This window comes from Berghia stephanieae, chromosome 5 (assembly GCF_034508935.2).
Source record: "Berghia stephanieae isolate SIO BIC M18660-M18661 chromosome 5, UCSD_Bste_1.3, whole genome shotgun sequence".
Lineage (NCBI taxonomy): Eukaryota > Metazoa > Mollusca > Gastropoda > Nudibranchia > Aeolidiidae > Berghia > Berghia stephanieae.
The window spans coordinates 32,802,005-32,819,633 of record NC_088364.1 but is presented as its reverse complement, the minus strand read 5'-3'; the positions used below and the strand labels follow the sequence as shown (position 1 = coordinate 32,819,633).

Here is a 17,629-nt window from a genome sequence, read left to right as displayed (position 1 = left end):
AAGGTTGTGGAATTTACTACCACTAGAGATACGTTCTTCGTCTTCACTTGAGGAATTCAAGCGTAAAGCGTAGTTGTAGTAGTAGTAGTAGTAGTAGTAGTAGTAGTAGTAGTAGAAATGTAGTAGTAGTGTAGTATAGTAGTAGTAGTAGTAGTAGTAGTAGTAGTAGTAGTAGTAGTAGTAGTAGTAGTAGTAGTAGTTGTAGTAGTAGTAATAGTAGTAGTAGTAGTTGTAGACGTTGCAGTAGTAATAGTAGTTGTCATAGTGGTGGTAGTTGTTTTTGTTGTCAACATTGTTGATGGCTCCGTCGAGCAACAGTAGTAACACCAGCACCAAAGAAGAAGAAGAAGAAGAAGAAGAGAAGAAGAAGAAGAAAAAAGAAAGAAGAAAGAAGAAAGAAGAAGAAGAAAAAGAAGAAGAAGAAAAAGAAGAAGAAGAAGAAGAAGAAGGTGTCTATTGTGTTATCATCCACAGCAACAGCAGCGATAGTTGTCACACGGGCAGTGTGTGGTGTTCTGTTCTATGGATTGAACTCAATCTTAGATTTCTATCTAAAATTTAACTTTATATATCCGAAACTGGAACAAAAATTCCATAATTGACCAAATGTAATCTATTTTAATTACTTTTTTTCGCCTATTACAAGAGCTGTAACCTAACAATAATTGCCTATTTGGACAATAAAGATTATTATTATTATTATTATTATATTATTATTATTATTATTATTATTATTATTATTATTATTATTATTATTATTATTATTATTATTATTATTATTATTATTATTATTATTATTATTATTAAAAATCTGCTTACAATAAATCGGTTAAATCTGTGTAAATAAACGCAGGTGTGAATATACGTCCAATCGTCTTAAAACGGTATTATGTCGGGGTGAATCCGATGCATGCATTTCAATCTAAGCCTAACGTATACAGTTAAGAAAAAGAGTGAGTTTTGTTTTATGAACTTGGTAAAAACAAATATCCTCAAATCTGATTATTTCGGTTTTAACCAGTTAACTGCCATACTATAGAGATATTTAGCCAGAAAACTCTTCCTCTAACTATCGATCGATTTAAACGACCCTCGTCTTGGCAAAAAAAACAACAACAAAACTCTTAAATCTGTGACTTCGCAAGGTATACACTAAGAAGAAATGTTGCTTACCATCTTCAAATTTGTCATAAGTGAGCAGAAACTGTTCAGAAATCAGACCAGAATCGTTATCTAGTAAATCCATTGGAATTCCGTCAGATTAATAAGAACACAATACCGAGAAAAACATAGCAGACACAACCATTTGGTAAAGAGACCGGCTATGCCTTAGTCAAACTGTTATATTATAACCTCTCAGAAATAGTGTGATTATCCATGCACCCTAAGGCGACACATAACACCGTTTGGACAAGTTACATCTTCAACAAAAGATCAAAAACATCTTAAAAGACAGACCGGCTGGCGTTTACAATTATACGCAGAGCACTTTGACACACATACGACACAATGCAATTACCGGATGACACCAACCATGAAAAGACATTTACTACAACGCACAGGCATAATGTTTACACGCAAACCCTCCCAATGTGAATGAGAAAAGAAAAAAAAAGTCCCTTATAAATAAACACATTTTAAGACACCCTGATTTGCCAAAACGACACAGCAGTATCACCAGAATACTGATAATCTAGAAATGTGCCAAGTCAAGCATTTGCATTCAGTTCGACCGAGTACGCAGTCGTTCCAATATCTATTGAAAGCTATTCAGCTGAACTAGAGAAATGATATTATGAGACCACGACGATAAGAATGGTAAAATTCCTGAACTAGAGAAATGATATTATGAGACCACGACGATAAGAATGGTAAAATTCCATCGTGACCTCTTTCGTCAATCCGATATTGTTGACATTATAATATGATCCACTTAAAGACCTTCCTAAGAAGATTTCATCACAGTTGATTTACACCAAATCAAACAAGAGTTTCCTTAACTGGCGACTTGAAGAGTACGAAATGGAAAGTTTATTTAATTGTTTTAAGGCCTGTCTGAGAAAACAGTAAAACTCCCATTTGTTTATTTCTTATACTTATAATTTACAAAGAATAAGAAAGCTCTTGAAGGTCCACGGGCTCCAGAGGCATCGGACTAACGCGCCAACAAATCAGATTCATTTTCGAAAATGTTAATCCGCTCCCCCCATCTTCCTCATTGACCGAGCCAAAAAAAAAAAAGTTGGGTCTTATGTGGGTGGAGTGGAAAGTGCTTGGCTTTAAACAAGGGTTCTGTCAAGATAGCGACATGCAATTATTACTTCCCATTCTGTCGATGTGGAAGCTGAGATTGATAGTGATTCAACAAGTCTTGTATTATACCTAGTTCTTGAAGGACATAGAGCACCTCTCAAAAGTTTGAGTTTTCCCCCGCCACCCTTCCTTCATTTTACAAGACAAAAAAAAAAAAAACAAAAAACAAAAAACAGTATTTACCAACGAGTTTTATGTACACAGAATATACACGATTACCTCGCATGATTTTATATTATTAAATCAGAAACCAGATTGTATGCGCATAGGTTCTCGATCACCTAATATTAATGAAAGAAATTCCATTCACTGTTAAAATAAATATACAACATACATTCGGCACACGCCGAAATAAAGAAACTAAATTATGTTCCACACACCTGATGAAATCGTCAAATTACAAAGCTAGGTACGAATTTTGCCGACTAGGATAGTCAGTCAGATCGAAGGTCTTTGACGGAACTGAAAAATCGACTGAGCAGGAGGAATGGTGGCTATGTGGTCTTGTGGTATGACACTCGCTTTCGGATGGGAAGGTCCTGGGTTCGAGCCTTGTTCGGCGCATAGTTGAGTCCTTGGAAAAGGCTCTTTACTCACATTCTCTCACCGTACAAAGGTGTAAAATGAATACCTGGCCCTTAACAGTGTTGTCTCTGTCGGAAAAAAAATTGTAATATCGCATAACAGCCAGGCTATATGTCTTGTCCTACATGTCAAGTGTTGCTGTTGGTCAGGGACCCCTTGTAAAGCGCTTTGAGCACGTTTAGTGGACATTGCGCTATATAAAAGATCAATTTTTAATAGCAAATAGAATTTGTTTCAGCAGTTATACAGCCATCTGATTCATTTGTGAACCACATTTTCCTTGGAATTTGGTGAAAATAATAATAATGAGTCAAAGGTTTTCCTCGTTTGTGACAAAACCGTGCCGATTCCTCTCTCAACTTATAACCACGAAAAGCAATGCTGAGTGTAGTCAGTAACTAAATGGGTGACACTGTCGCAAAACTTAGCCCCCTTCTCGGATCCACGGTGAATGTATTTTAAGCATATTATCACACTCGACTCAGGTGTGAATTGATATCAGTGATTTATAGCAGGTGATTTGTACACGCTCGACTCATGTGTGAATGGATATCAGTGATTTATAGCAGGTGATCTGAACTATGTGGTTCCATGCTTTGCTTGCTTCTGCTTTTTCGCTCCAATGCGAGTTGCAATTATTTGAAACCCCTTAATTTCTAGATCCTGTTCACTATTTCTAATGGCTTGTTTGTTTTTAAGGGTTTTACGGCGCTTGCAACACATTTAGGTTATATCAGCGCCAGTAAAAAGGAAGAAAATGGGATAGTAAAAAGTTCTAGAATTACAATTAAAGCACCGAAGAGAAAGTAAGACAAAGGTGAACTGGGAACAAATAGGGATCAGATGTAGATTCCAAGAGCATACCATCAATGTATTTAGTTTGAGATCACCTTTCAGTCTCATCCGGACACAAGAACAAAATCCAACAAAGAGGATCACACTCAAATGCTTACATTATACATTAAAATAACATATAATAATACATAACAGACAGATGATTTACAAGGAAAAAAATATCATCTCCCAAAACAATAACTATGCATTTGACTGTTTCCCTTCCAGCCAGGACTCCGACCAGGGCCAGGAAAAAAAACAAGTAATCTCATTCCAAGACAAAGACAGAAAGCATGTTGGAAAACAGATATAAGGGGATAGAAGACAAAGTATGTACCTCCCTGCCCGCTATGGGAGGTCAGGATCCCCACCCAGATTTATAATGGCGTTATGGTAGCTACACACATAAATCCACGACCTACGTGTGTGTGTATGTATGTATATATCCACACATATATCCAGGATAACCCAATGCAAATCAGTTATTTATCATTGTAAAGTGATGGAGAATATTTTATATTTCCGTAACAATAAAGTTCATCATACTTTTTAAAAATACTACATTCAGTCGGTATTACTGTACCGCAAGTTCGGATCCCGTTTATTCGACCAATATTTTTTTCCGATTCAGTTTCTTCCCATTTCCCCATTCAACATAACATTTGCTGTCATTGACTGATCCACTGACTGCTTTCAGAGAAGGTCGCTCTTCTCTTCAACACACACACACACCCACGCACACATACACACACACACACAAACATAGAGACACACACGTGTTTAGAATTCACCCAGCCCCCTGTACACACATACACAGATGACAACGTCTAAATCGTCAAATTGTAAATAGACTCGATTGTAAAGAGGATATTATTATCGAGTGGTCCAAAATTGCTTACTCTGCAATCCACCCACTACAAAACATATATTTTTTTATGAATCGAATTTTTTACAATCACCTCGAGTGAGAAACGTGAGCAAATACTGTATGCAGAGGGATACAATTTTTTAAAAAATTAAGCCCGACACATCTAGAGTTGAGAGAAAAAAAATAAATTAAAAATGAGAGAGAGAGAGAGAGAGAGAGAGAGAGAGAGAGAGAGAGAGAGAGAGAGAGAGAGAGAGAGAGAGATAGAGAAAGAGAGAGAAAGAGAGAGAAAGAAGAGAGAGAGAGAGAGAGAGAGAGAGAGAGAGAGAGAGAGAGAGAGAGAGAGAGAGAGAGAGAGAGAGAGAGGGGTTGTTTGTTTCTGCCGTCAATGGCTTCTTTGGGGCGGCGAAATAAGTTGCACACATTATCTGCAACTTATTTCGCCGCCCCGAAGAAGCCATTGACGGCAGAAACAAATTTGTTGGCGACAACCTCTTTTTTTATAATAAATATAAATCCCGCTCCTTAATTGTTGAGCACTCTACATGATCCATGGATATTAATTTCTCACGTACACACACACACACACACACACACACATATATATATATATATATATATATATATATATATATATATATATATATATATATATATATTTATGTATATATATACATATATATATATATATATATATATACATATATATATATGTATATATATATATATAAGTATCAATCCACTATTAAGGTGACCACTGTGAAATGCACCAATTGGAGGACCAAGCATATGTCTTGTTCAAATTGATTAAACTGTTCAATCTTTGTTCAAATGAGTATAGTTTGATTCCCTACAATGATTTATGAACACAATTCTGATGCTTGATGATCACAATGGTATATAGAAAATTACTCGGTCCCCCTAATGTTTTACTAAGTGTTTCTGTAGCTTTAAGGAGACATTTGGTAAAAACATGTTTTTAGGGAGACCACATTAAAAAACCCTTTTAGGGAGCCCAGTATATGTTTATATATGTGTATACCTAAGAGTGCATTTTCAAGTGAGCTACCACCAAATTGTCTAAAATAAAGTAAGTCCTTAAGATTAAGAGCTTCATGGCCATAGTGTCGAAGCTTATCCCAGTGTGCGTAGAGTGAAGTGGCCGAGCAACGCATTTACTAACTCCTGGGAAGGTCCATCCCTCAGAAGGGGCGCTCAGGGAAATAACCTGGGACTCAAACACGGCAAAAAATATTCCCAGTTGCTCCGTGCGCCATTGTTTTTGCAGTCCCCGACCCCTTTAGAAACCTGACGACCCAGGTTAAGATCAGAGATAGAAGGGACCAGGCAGAGGAGTTTATTTGTTGTTGTTGTATACCACTGAATGGACTTGGTTTGTTTTGTTTTGTTTGTAAGGGTTTTACGGCGCTTGCAACACATTAAGGTCATATCAGCGCCAGTAAAAAGGAAGAAAATGGGATAGTAAAAAGTTCTGGAACTACAATTAGAGCACCCAAGAAAAAGTAAGGCAAAGGGGATTTGTTTCAAATAGGAAACAGTAGATTCCAAGAGCCCACTATCAAAGTACTTAGTTTGAGATCACCTAAACGTCTCATTCAGACACAAGCACAGGTCCCAACAAAGAGGGATACACTGAAATGTTTACAAAGCATAAATAATATGTAAACAAAACAATAAAGAGCATAACAGACAGATGATTTACAAGGGAAAAATATAATCTCCCAAAACTCGAACTATACATTTGACTGTTTCCCTCCCAGCCAGGTCCTGGACAAAACCAAGTAATCCCATCCCATCCCGAGACAAAGACAGAAAACAAGTTGGAAAACAGACATAGGGGGATAGAAGACGCAACGAGTACGTCCCTGCCCATTATGGAAGTCGGGAACCCCACCCAGTGAGTGAATGGAGTTGGATGGATAGGACAGCAGATCTGATGGACACAATGAACGGCTTCAATCAACATCTCATTCACTTTAACTTGCACAATGCTTGCTTTGGTTTCGTGGTAGACAGTTCGTCTGACGCCCGAGTTGCCAGGGTTCGAATCCATATTTGTGGCGATGCAGAGTCATTGTAAAAGTCTCATTTACAGTCTCACTTGTGTTAATTGGAGTACGTTACTGAATTGTAACAACGTTGTTCGTGTCCATATAAATCTACTACCAGCTGCACGTTGAGCTCATTGTGGGTTTTATGATACATCAAGCTCGTGTAAAATTACATTTACATTTGACCGAAAAATGATACATAACGATAGAAGTCTACAAATCATATTGCAGGTTTATTTCAGTTCCAAAAGCCATCACAAACATTCATCCACTGTATCACATAAGTCTTTGGTCACCAAATAAAAGCATGAAGTTTGCTATGTGTACAGTGCAACATAAAAGGATAGAAACAGTTTTACTGATAAAACCCTCAAATGATAACAAACCAATATGTTGTTGCTGGTAAGTTGCTTAATTGCATTTGTTAAAAAGCATAAACTGTGAAGCAAAAGTGTTGAAAATCGTTTGAATAAAGTTTAATGCAAAAAAAAATAATTCTTAAGCACTTTATGCCGTTCTAAGCTGTCGTTGCTGCATTTTTTTTCATTATTAATTATTATTATTCTGCTTAAGGATGAGGGGATAAAGAAAGAATGAAATTAAATGCACAGAGGTGTCATTTCTTGACAGTCACCTCTAAAGATTGCAACTCTTAAAACTATCATAAAAAGAATAGTGAAATTTTACATTAGGTATCTAGAAAATGCTGAACATAAAGCTACATTGGCCAATTAAGTTAGGGTTAGTAGAAAGACTTTTTATTCTGCCATATCTGATTCTTTCAGATAGTTCTACATAGCTGCCAACTTTTCAAAAATAAAATAAGGAACGCTCATTTTGCCCGGGATGAGGGGCGATGTGTGCCGAAGCCCCCCCCCCCCCCCCCCCTTCATCGAATCGCAACATATAAAAGTCAGCCTTTTTAATTACTATTACTAACACTAACAAGTTTGAGATGACAGAGGCTAGTCCAAATGTTGCTCAATTATCGGGTTTAGTACCAGCACATTTGAATCGTTAAAATGACACTTTCCACAATGATTGTTGTTTTGTTTTTAAGGGTTTTACGGCGCTTGCAACACATTTAGGTTATATCAGCGCCAGTAAAAAGGAAGAAAATTGGATAGTAAAAAGTTCTAGAATTACAGTTGAAGCATCCAAGAGAAAGTAAGACATAGGGGAACTGGGAACAAATAGGGATCAGATGTAGATTCCAAGAGCGTATCACCAATGTACTAAGTTTGAGATCACCTATAAGTCTTATCCGGACACAAGAACAAAATCCAACAAAGAGGAACACACTCAAATGCTTACATTATACATTAAAAAATAACAAATATAGTAATAATACATAACAGAGAGATGATTTACAAGGAAAAAAATATCATCTCCCAAAACAATAAATATGCATTTGACTGCTTCCCTCCCAGCTAGGACTCCGGCGAGGGCCAGGAAAAAAACAAGTAATCTCATTCCAAGACAAAGACTGAAAGCATGTTGGAAAACAGATATAAGGGGATAGAAGACACAGTGTGTACCTCCCTGCCCGCTATGGGAGCTTTCCACAATGAGATCAAAATTCAGAACGGACAATATAAAGAAAGAATTCAACTGCCTCAACTTTGATAAGGACCAATACACAAGAAGCACGATTGTAAAATAAATGAAATAACTTAAGATGGTTAGAAATGCATAACTACCAACCTGGTACATCACTTGAGAGGGCGTTTTGGGGTAAAAATTAGGTGAGTTCAGATAAAAAGTAGACGATTGCATATATGTTTTCTTTCATGCAACATAATGGTCTTTAAGTAGTATACTATAATAGTAGTTATAGTAAAATGCACCTCTAAATATTAGAGAATTCCTACTTCTTTACTTTGACAAGATAAACACACCTAAAAATGGAGTATACTTATTTTTCTTGAACCTAAACCGTTACAAAAGCTTGCTTGAAAAAAAAAAAATTAAAATCAGATGAAGATGTTTTTAAAGGGATTAAATTTATATATTTCATAAATTAATAAAGGGAAATAATCATTGTCATCTTTAATCAATATAAGCAATTGATTTTCTTATTGAATACCTTCCAATCAAAAAGGTGGATTTAATTTTATTCTTAATTAAAATAATATTTGTAACAAATAGTGAAAGTATCAATACTGTCTTAGAATATTCAAAGTATATCGAGGCTAACATCCATATCCTATGCAAATCTCCAATACATTATGAAAGGTTTGAGTAAAATACAGGCGTCATATAAACGAATGGAACTTTTTTAATTGTTGAAAATCATTTATGTTAGAGGCATAATTCAAATTAAAGAGCTACACAAATGGAGATTATGCTCTCACTGGACACCAATAATAATGATAATAATAATAACAACAATAGTAGTAGTAGTAATAGTAATAATAATGGATCAATAATAATAATTCATTAGGCTCACATGGCTTTTTTACCACAAATTAGTCAAAAATTACAAAATACGGATTTTGAACTAAAAATAAGCACTTACGGACTCAGGAAGTCAAATACGGAACAAATCCGTTTTTAACAGAACGGTTGGCAGCTATGGTTCTACAAAGCATTTGTCTCTCAAGCTGAGCAAATGAATGTTCATATAATATAAAAAAGGATATTGCAATGATGAACAGATTGTACTATATAAAGATAAAACGTTTTTGTAAACCCCCAAAATATGTCAATAACACTATACAATACAATGAATGTAATACAAATCAAATTCATGATTGTCATTACACCGATTGAAACGCTCTTTCCCTTCTATATTTATTTCTTTCATTAAAAATCTTTGTCTTCACCAAACTAATTAGTGTACCTTCAGGGATTCCTTTTTGTGAAAATACCCTGTGGTGTTTTAAGAACAGAATAATTTCAGACTTTCTAGGTAATGATCCCCTTGAACCATGTGCTGAAACATCTTCGACAAAGTTTTTAAAATATGACTTGACTCTATCTGTATCCTCATCTGACCATGACATGTATCTCCGATTTTTGCTTGAATTCCTCTTGGGTTCAGTTTGTTTTGAAGAACACGTAAGCTGATTTGGCACTCCTGCTTCACCATCAAATATTTCTTCTTGATTTGCAGCTGTTACTATGGATGTTCCAAAATTTGCATTTGAGTCTCTATTCACTACAGAGTCATTTGTTTCAATGTTACAATTTCCTTCCCCAGTGACCGATGCTGAGTTATCAATTTGACCCAAAAAATGACCAACTTCTGTTATTTCTCGTATTGCAAGTGGACACTGATAAATGTTTTGATTGATTGATTCACTGTGTCCCATATGTCGATAGAAGACATCTCTCTCGTGTTGTGGGACATCAAGTAAGGCAAATAATGTCGAAGCTCGGTGCCTGAATTTATCAGCTATTAACAACTGGGGTTTCTCTAAATCCTTTACTAAGGAAGTGACATATTTGATGGCAATGTAACCACTTACATGATCTTTGGATATTCCTGTATTTGGAAAAAGAAATGGGTTGTCTGAAATATCAACAGCTTTACGCTCCTGTGCAAGTTTCCTTAAAGGCTGAATTGTGTCATTGGGTATCAACACAGGGACCAACATCTTGCTTCCCTTTCCAGACTGATAGGCCAGCTTATACTTCTCAAGTAACGCTTTTTCCAGAGGATCAGTGACATGTTGTACAAGCTGGGGATCAACCCATACACCTGAATCTGCATCATTCCAGTCTTTTAACAACATCCTTGCGGGTTCTCCGCCTCTCCTCGCATTAAACATTGTAAGCCTAGCTACGATGACATTGCGAAGCCTAACAAACATATGTGAATCAAATAATTGATAATCATCCTCACAAATACGGACCATCTCTTCAGTAATAAATTGCCGTAGCTTCTTTATATCATTCTCTAATGGCATCTCTTTGGGTTTTCTCAAATTTGTTCTCTTTGCTTCACATTGAACTCTGGCTGTAAAAAAAATACTATCCCAATTATAATCCAGGACAGCTTTGAACAAATCTATCTCTGCGGATTCTTCCATTTTGTTTTGCATTATATATTCCCCTTTTAAGAAATTAATTAACTTTTTCAATATAAATCCAATTGAAAGCTTCAAGCCTGCTTTCAATGTCCCATCCTCTTTCAAAGTCATTTCAGAAATGGTTTGCGATATTTCATTAAAGTTACAACGCTTCACCACGTCCTCTCCAGAGAAAGAAGGTTGATTCGTTCTCTTCCTAGTTTTTAAAATCAAATTTCCTAAGATGCGTAAATCACTCATAACTTTTCTCTCCTTCTTTGAACTTTTACTCCACAATTTTGTTCCTAACAATACTATAGCTTTGTCTGATCGACACAAATTTCCCACTTCATCATTCCGAAATTTGTCAAGAATATTCTCCTTTATTTCTTTACTTGCATTGGGAGCCACGGGATAAAATTTTACAACCCCAGTACACAGAGCATGCTCAGTACTACATTTCTTTTTGTGTTCATAAACCCTTCGTCCAGAGTAAAACCCCTTACAGCCAGCACACATAACAACTTCATGTGACCCTTGTGCTCTCTCACGCATAACTATTGAATTGTTTCTAGTGTTTGAATAAAAAATGCCCTTTTTCTTGAGATAATCCATTGTTCTATCCCTTTCCTTTACAGGCTGTTTCATGGCCTCTGTAACTTCTGTCTCATCTTTGTGTTTCCTCATCAAATGCCTTGAGAGTTTTGTTTGCAACTGTCCACAGTATGGACAGGGTCTCCTTGGCTTTTTGTATTTCTCTGGAAAAAAAAGAAGAAAATAAAGCACATCATGCTATGAACTATGAAAATAAATCAATAGACAGATCATATGCACATCAGCTACATGACAGCGATAGAGAGGAATAGCATTCCAAATATTTAAGGCCTGGACAAGTAACTGTCATAATTCCTTCTTGTTATATACTTTTCTACCATCTATTCCTTTGGAAGAGGTATGTTAGATTTGTGGAGACCTCTGCCACATAACAAATCCAGTGAAAAGACGCCATATTTTTGTTTTGAAATAGAAATAAATAGATCAATCCACCCACTTCACTGGGTTCAGGGTTCCCTCTTCATTATAATCAAAATATGAACATAAATCGGAATAGTAACACATTGAAGTCTCATCTGAATACATAGATTGTCCTTTGTTGTTTCAGCGAAAAATCAGACAGAATGTCAAAAGAATTTTAGGTTTTTCCCCAACCACCCCTTGGAGGTATCAGTATCAGCGGAATGGTAAGCGTCATGTTTTTTACGTTGAGCAACAAAATTTACTCCAAATGCTTCACTCGACCCAGGCGGAAAAGCAATCAAGAATAGACCCAAGTCCTATCCAAAGACTAACATTTCATTTAAGTTTATTGTAGGCCCTTGGCCAATCGACAAAATTCAATTCACATAAATTATTTACAACAATCAGAAATTAATTATATCAATAATAGTAATAGAATGCAATGAAGGCAATATCATAATAATAATAATAATAATAATAATAATAATAATAATAATAATAATAATAATAATAATAATAATAATAATAACAATAACAGTAGCGGCTATAAGTAACAATTAATATAGTAACAAAAGTAATAATAGACTATAGTTCATAGTCATAACAATGACTTTCTTTGTCATTGAGGGAGTGAGAAAACATCACCGGCTGGCAGAACAAACAGCCGACATCAATCAAACGTCCTCCAGACCGGTTGAGCATCGGCTTCATTAATTCCTTAAAGACTTCCCCCCAACTGCCTGAACGATGCTGATGCCCAGACAACTTAATCCTGATTTATATTTTGTGGGAATGAAATATGACATGTATATGCCGGAAATATTTCAATAACAAACACACTGTTCAGATAGAAAATATTTGAGTCTTGCCTTTGTTAATTGATACAGGTAAGTTAGGAAAATAAATGCTAGTAAAAACGATCAGCAAGTTCGTGAACACTGCTTCTCAACTCGAACATATGTTTTCATCAAATCTACACACATCATGTTGTGAGCTGAATTTTAATGATCTCAGTTGTCATTGAAAGGAAACCCAAGAATTTTAGAATAAAGAAAAATATTGAACCTGGAAGTCAAAAGGGTTTGTAGCACAGCAGGCATTATCAAAGTATAATTTTAGTACCGACAAATTAAAAAGAAAATGTGCTTTTCTTTAAATGCTCCCAATCATCATATACTGTTTAGGTTGCAAGATTAATAAAAATGTTATCTACTCTGATTCTCGTTAAGTTTCCAGCTGGTCTGTGAAAAAAAGCCTTAAGCATCATAGAAATACAAAGAAACAGTTTTAATATATAGATGGGTTGTAACAAAAAAACCATTTTAACACTTACAATACAAGCAATTTAAGTCTATTACAGACAAAAAAAAACCCCAATAAAATAAACATGAACATTTTTATGGCTGGTTTCACTGATATCACTCACACATTGGGGTTTCAGATTCTAAGATGTCCACCCTATCAAATTTGGATTTGTGCTTGTTATGTAAATGGTAGCGTATTTTGCGACGCAGCACTGCCAAAACAGAAAAAAAATGCAATAACACAAATGCAGCACCATGGAGGGGGTGGAAGTTTTCTTTTAAAAGGAATGGGTAAATTAAAATTGATCCCACAAATATCAAAGGAGAAGAATGACAAAAAAATGACTCACCATTGCACGTAACACGTTGGTTTGCAAGTGTATAGCATTCGGGTTGAACCTGGGTCCCAGACTGGCAACGAGGTTCAGTCTGTGATAGTTGTGGATGAGGCTCTGACTGAGTTGGGGAATGAGCACTAGGTTCCAAAGACAATGATGTACTCAGCATTGGGTACCTCACAGAGTACGTAGAGGAATCAGACTCGGAGTCAGCAACAAAATCGGGACCCTGTATATTTTGTGGAAAAGATGACAGATCAATCAATTTATTCATGTTGACAATAAACATGAAGAGCCATTGTTTAATAATCCAACTAAACAATTAGCTGGTTAATAATGCAAGTATAATAAAAAAGAGTTGAGAAAGGCAGACATATTGTCTAAGTATTTAATATGTTCAACTGTGCTTGGATAAATATAGATACACCAACCAGGGTTTCAGTAAACCGTTTTTAACCAACTCTTTAAATCCTACACCAGGACCAACAACTACAAAACAATTTTTTATATCACTACGATTCTGGACATATAAACGGTTGTCATTGCAACAATATGAACTTCCTAACCTTGCAACTGCAATATAGTTAACAAAAAAAGTTGATAAACATTACGATGCAAGAGAATTTGGACAAAATGCGAGATCAAAAGTATAATCCCAACAGAAGCTATTTTAATTTTTCCTGGAAACGCATCATTTTCACATTTTGTCAAATAAAAAAACAAACGACTTCAAATGTGAATGGCTCATCAATGAATATCACTTCAAAATATAACGAGGAAGGTTTAAAATAGTGTTATTGTTGGCGAAGTCCACTGCAAAGAAAAATTTTTAACAACAAAAAACTAGGAGATCTCACTGGTGTAAAACAGTGTTGTCCTTGTCCTGAAATATTGTATTGCGCCTAACAGACTGCAGGTCTCATCTTTTGTGGCAAATGTGTTTTGTCCACCACAAAATATGTTGATGTGAAGCATTTTGAGCATGGTGCCAACTGTGGATAAACGCTATACAAATGTTATGATTTTATTTTAATGTACATACTTACCACAAATGAATCATGTGATATGGAACTTTGTTCTGCATCACTTTCAGGCTCTGAGTTGGAGTCTATATAGAAAATAAAAACAACAAAAAAAAAGCTGAAGACTATCATGTGCAAGTTTTTCTCTAAACTCTTAAACAAAAAATCATGCCATCTTGTGCTGTAAAAGGATTTTTTAAAAATTATTTACCTTATGACTATTGTCCTTTGGAAAAAAAAAGAAAATTAAGTCCGAAACCTTCTGGCTATTTTCTTTTAAATTTCAAGAACGTCAGAGTTGGCAAGGGAGGACGGAAATATAATTCCAGAAACCAATCTGTCTATAATCATATCCATATGATAGTTTTTCGTTCAAGATTCAGGTACAGTCCACTTAGGATAATCGCAATACCTTGGGATCATCGAAAATGTTGGGATTAACCGAAATTCAGTTTCCTGTCCACTATTTCAACATTTTACACATTTATTGTCAACTCAAACCAGTAAATAATATTCTTAGTCCACCACATACAGAGCAATTTGATTGAAACAAAAACCATATGGCAGCCCCGTGTAGATTTGTCAACCAAAAGCAGCTATGAAGCAAGCCGATATCTTATTCAGATTGGAAGAAGTTTCAATCTTTTTTCTCAACAATTCAACATTTGTCAGAGTTAAAGAGATTAGCCTTAATGAGAGACAATAAGCTCTCACCAAACTCGTTGGTCACAATGCACAGTTGTTAATCCTAAAACAAAGGATATCGCTCAGTCTCTCTTTATAACTGTCATTTATAACCTGTTGTCAAGATTATGACCAGCCCCACCCCTCTTCTATTTAATGGCCACCGATGACGTCACAAACCCATACTGCAGAGCCCCGCCCTCTTTCGACTCTAACAGAGTGGTGACACACTACTGTAGCATTAAATCCTGCTCACTCTCGATTCTTCAACCTGTCACGATTTCATCCATGATGAAATTTAATCATGATATACTGTTTGATTTCTTGAATTTACCACTTTTTAAAAAAACCGAAGTTTGTTGCAATTAACCAGTGACTTTTATATAGAATTATTTCCATTGCTTAGGAAATATTGTGATTAACCGAAAGTTGCGATTAAACGAGTTGCAATTATCCGGAGTGGACTGTAATAGTATTACACATCATGACTCAAAAAAAAAAAAAAAAAAAGCAAACTATGTGTACCTAAATGTTATTCATTTCCTCATCAAATTACATTCTTACCATTAACATCATAGATCACATCAAAAGGGTTGTCTGGATTGACAGCAAGACATTTTTCAGGATTTTTAAAGCTCAAATCTCTCTGATCTGAAGTTACAAAAGAAATAGCATATTCTCAACATTAAACTATGATTTTGTGATGGCTGTGATATGGCATACTGTATGCATAAAGCAAGATGCAAAGACAGGTTTAAGTTTAAATTATTTTATATTCTTTTCAAAAATCCATTCTAGTTTTGCCAAAATAAAATAAACACGAGAAGTGTTGAGTTGGATAAAGCTAAAACTAAAAGTAGTAGTGGTAGTAGTAGTAGTAGTAGTAGTAGTAGTAGTAAACGACAGATCTTACTCACTAGTGTGAATCTACAGTCTACAGAAGTTCCCGAATTATCTGACTCCACTTCCAAATGACTGACTGACAAGTGACAATCATCAATCGGTGTGTGTGTGATTGTGATGTCTACCCTATTGAAAATCTTAAATCAACAGTGATGTAATAAGAATGGCCAATAACTTACCATTTAAATTATCTCGGTGTCTCTTCAATGATGCCTCCAGCATCAATTTACCCCACGATGCCATAGACGTCTAGTTTGGAACTCAGCAAGTGACGAAAAAATACTTGCGGCTATAGAGAGGACGTCCGTCGGCCACTCTCTCCGCAAGTCAGTTGTCAGTGGTTATCAGATAATCATTGGTTCTTGAAAAATATAGAAACACAGCGGTTCATTTAAAAAGACTCTTTTGTAGATCAAGATATAATGTTAGGTATTGCACTTTAAAATCTCTTCAGACATAGAACGGGTCAACTTGACGTCTAGACCAAATCATTTCGAAGATCGATATGGCAACAGCAACGCCTGGAATGGAGGATTTAAATGCGGCATCTGACGATTCTACTGCTATGACAGAAGATGCTCCATTTCACGACGTCGAGATGGCTTCAACTGGCATCAGGCATCAACATGCTACTCAATAATGGGTTTGATGAAGCGTTTGACTAAGAATTAAAGCTGATAACTGATAACCACCTACCTACTACTGACTTGCGGAGTGAGTGAGTGCCGAGTGCCTCTTTATGCGCGAAATTGACTAAACATACGTTTCACGAAAAAAAGAGTTACTATGTTTGCTTGTCTCTTGTCACCAAGATAAGAATCCGGACCAAGATTCGATAAATCTGTTTCTAAAAATAGATTATAATTCGTATATCTTGTTCATTCCTCAGTTCATCAACTTTCACACAATTTTATATTAGGTTTTCATTACTATAAAAATCCATATAATGCTCTAGAATTTTAGAGAAAATTTCGGAAAGATATATTGCCTCACTATTGAAATATATCGATGAAAACACTGGTACCCCTATTGTACTTTTTTCAGGCGGTCACCTTATTGACCAACGTGAAAATTTAGGCATAACTCTTCTTACTGTGGTGTTTAACAAATAACTTCAATACTATGATTTACAATTATATATCCTTGACGGTTGGGTTGACAACTTTAAACTAAAAATAGAAAAGTGAATGTGCTAGAGGTCAAATCAATAGGGGGACCGGATTTTGGTCTCCCTATTGGTAAAGTACTGTAAAATGAACTAATAGGGGTACCAAAAGTCTCCCTATCCGGTATTAATACATATATATATATATATATATATATATATATATAGATATATATATATATATATATATATATATAATATTAGCCAAGGGCGATAATCATGAATCACGAGAACTACTCACGAAATACTCAGTAGTTTCCCTTATTGTGTAAAACTAATGACTAATGGTTGCAATTATCACGTATTTCTCCATTAAAAATCCAAATTTGTATCTATATTCAAGCTTTACACTGTGCTAAATGTTATAACATTGAATCAATTCAAATATGAACTAGAAAAATCAGTGTCATATTCTCAGAAGACACATGAAAATCAAGCATCCTTCCCTTTAATATGATTAGACATTCTCCTTATATCAGACTTTATGCATTATATTTACAATGGAATGAAT

At 35.4% G+C, this 17,629-nt stretch overlaps 2 protein-coding genes across 3 annotated transcripts in view; both read right to left on the bottom strand.

Annotated features, from left to right (window-relative positions):
• The window catches only part of LOC144972774 (leucine-rich repeat serine/threonine-protein kinase 1-like), a 79,710-nt gene that overhangs the window by 51,788 nt on the left and 10,293 nt on the right, over positions 1-17,629 (bottom strand). The window contains exon 1 of one of the 2 annotated variants that reach the window (XM_078914394.1): positions 1,174-1,472. The exons of the other annotated variant lie outside the window; for it this stretch is intronic. Coding sequence (XP_078770520.1) covers positions 1,174-1,246 — 73 coding nt within the window. The 5' untranslated portion in view covers positions 1,247-1,472. Of the gene's footprint in view, positions 1-1,173; positions 1,473-17,629 lie in introns of those variants that run through there. 2 annotated transcript variants of the gene reach the window in all.
• Positions 1,372-16,329, bottom strand: LOC144973802 (uncharacterized). The gene is made up of 5 exons (XM_078916696.1): positions 16,133-16,329; positions 15,615-15,701; positions 14,391-14,452; positions 13,357-13,573; positions 1,372-1,421 (listed from the first exon to the last, which is right to left on the bottom strand). The coding sequence occupies exons 1-5, from the start codon at positions 16,194-16,196 to the stop codon at positions 1,372-1,374; spliced, it is 480 nt and encodes a 159-aa protein (XP_078772822.1). The 5' UTR covers positions 16,197-16,329.

What these genes read in the sequence shown, in the direction of transcription:
- LOC144973802 (XM_078916696.1), bottom strand. Translation starts at nt 16,196, where the DNA reads ATGGCATCGTGGGGTAAATTGATGCTGGAGGCATCATTGAAGAGACAC. An exon ending in TATCACATGATTCATTTGTG is followed by an intron (nt 13,574 to 14,390) that starts GTAAGTATGTAC and finishes CAAAATATACAG; the next exon opens with GGTCCCGATTTTGTTGCTGA. An exon ending in CCAACGTGTTACGTGCAATG is followed by an intron (nt 1,422 to 13,356) that starts GTGAGTCATTTT and finishes CTTTTGTTGAAG; the next exon opens with ATGTAACTTGTCCAAACGGT.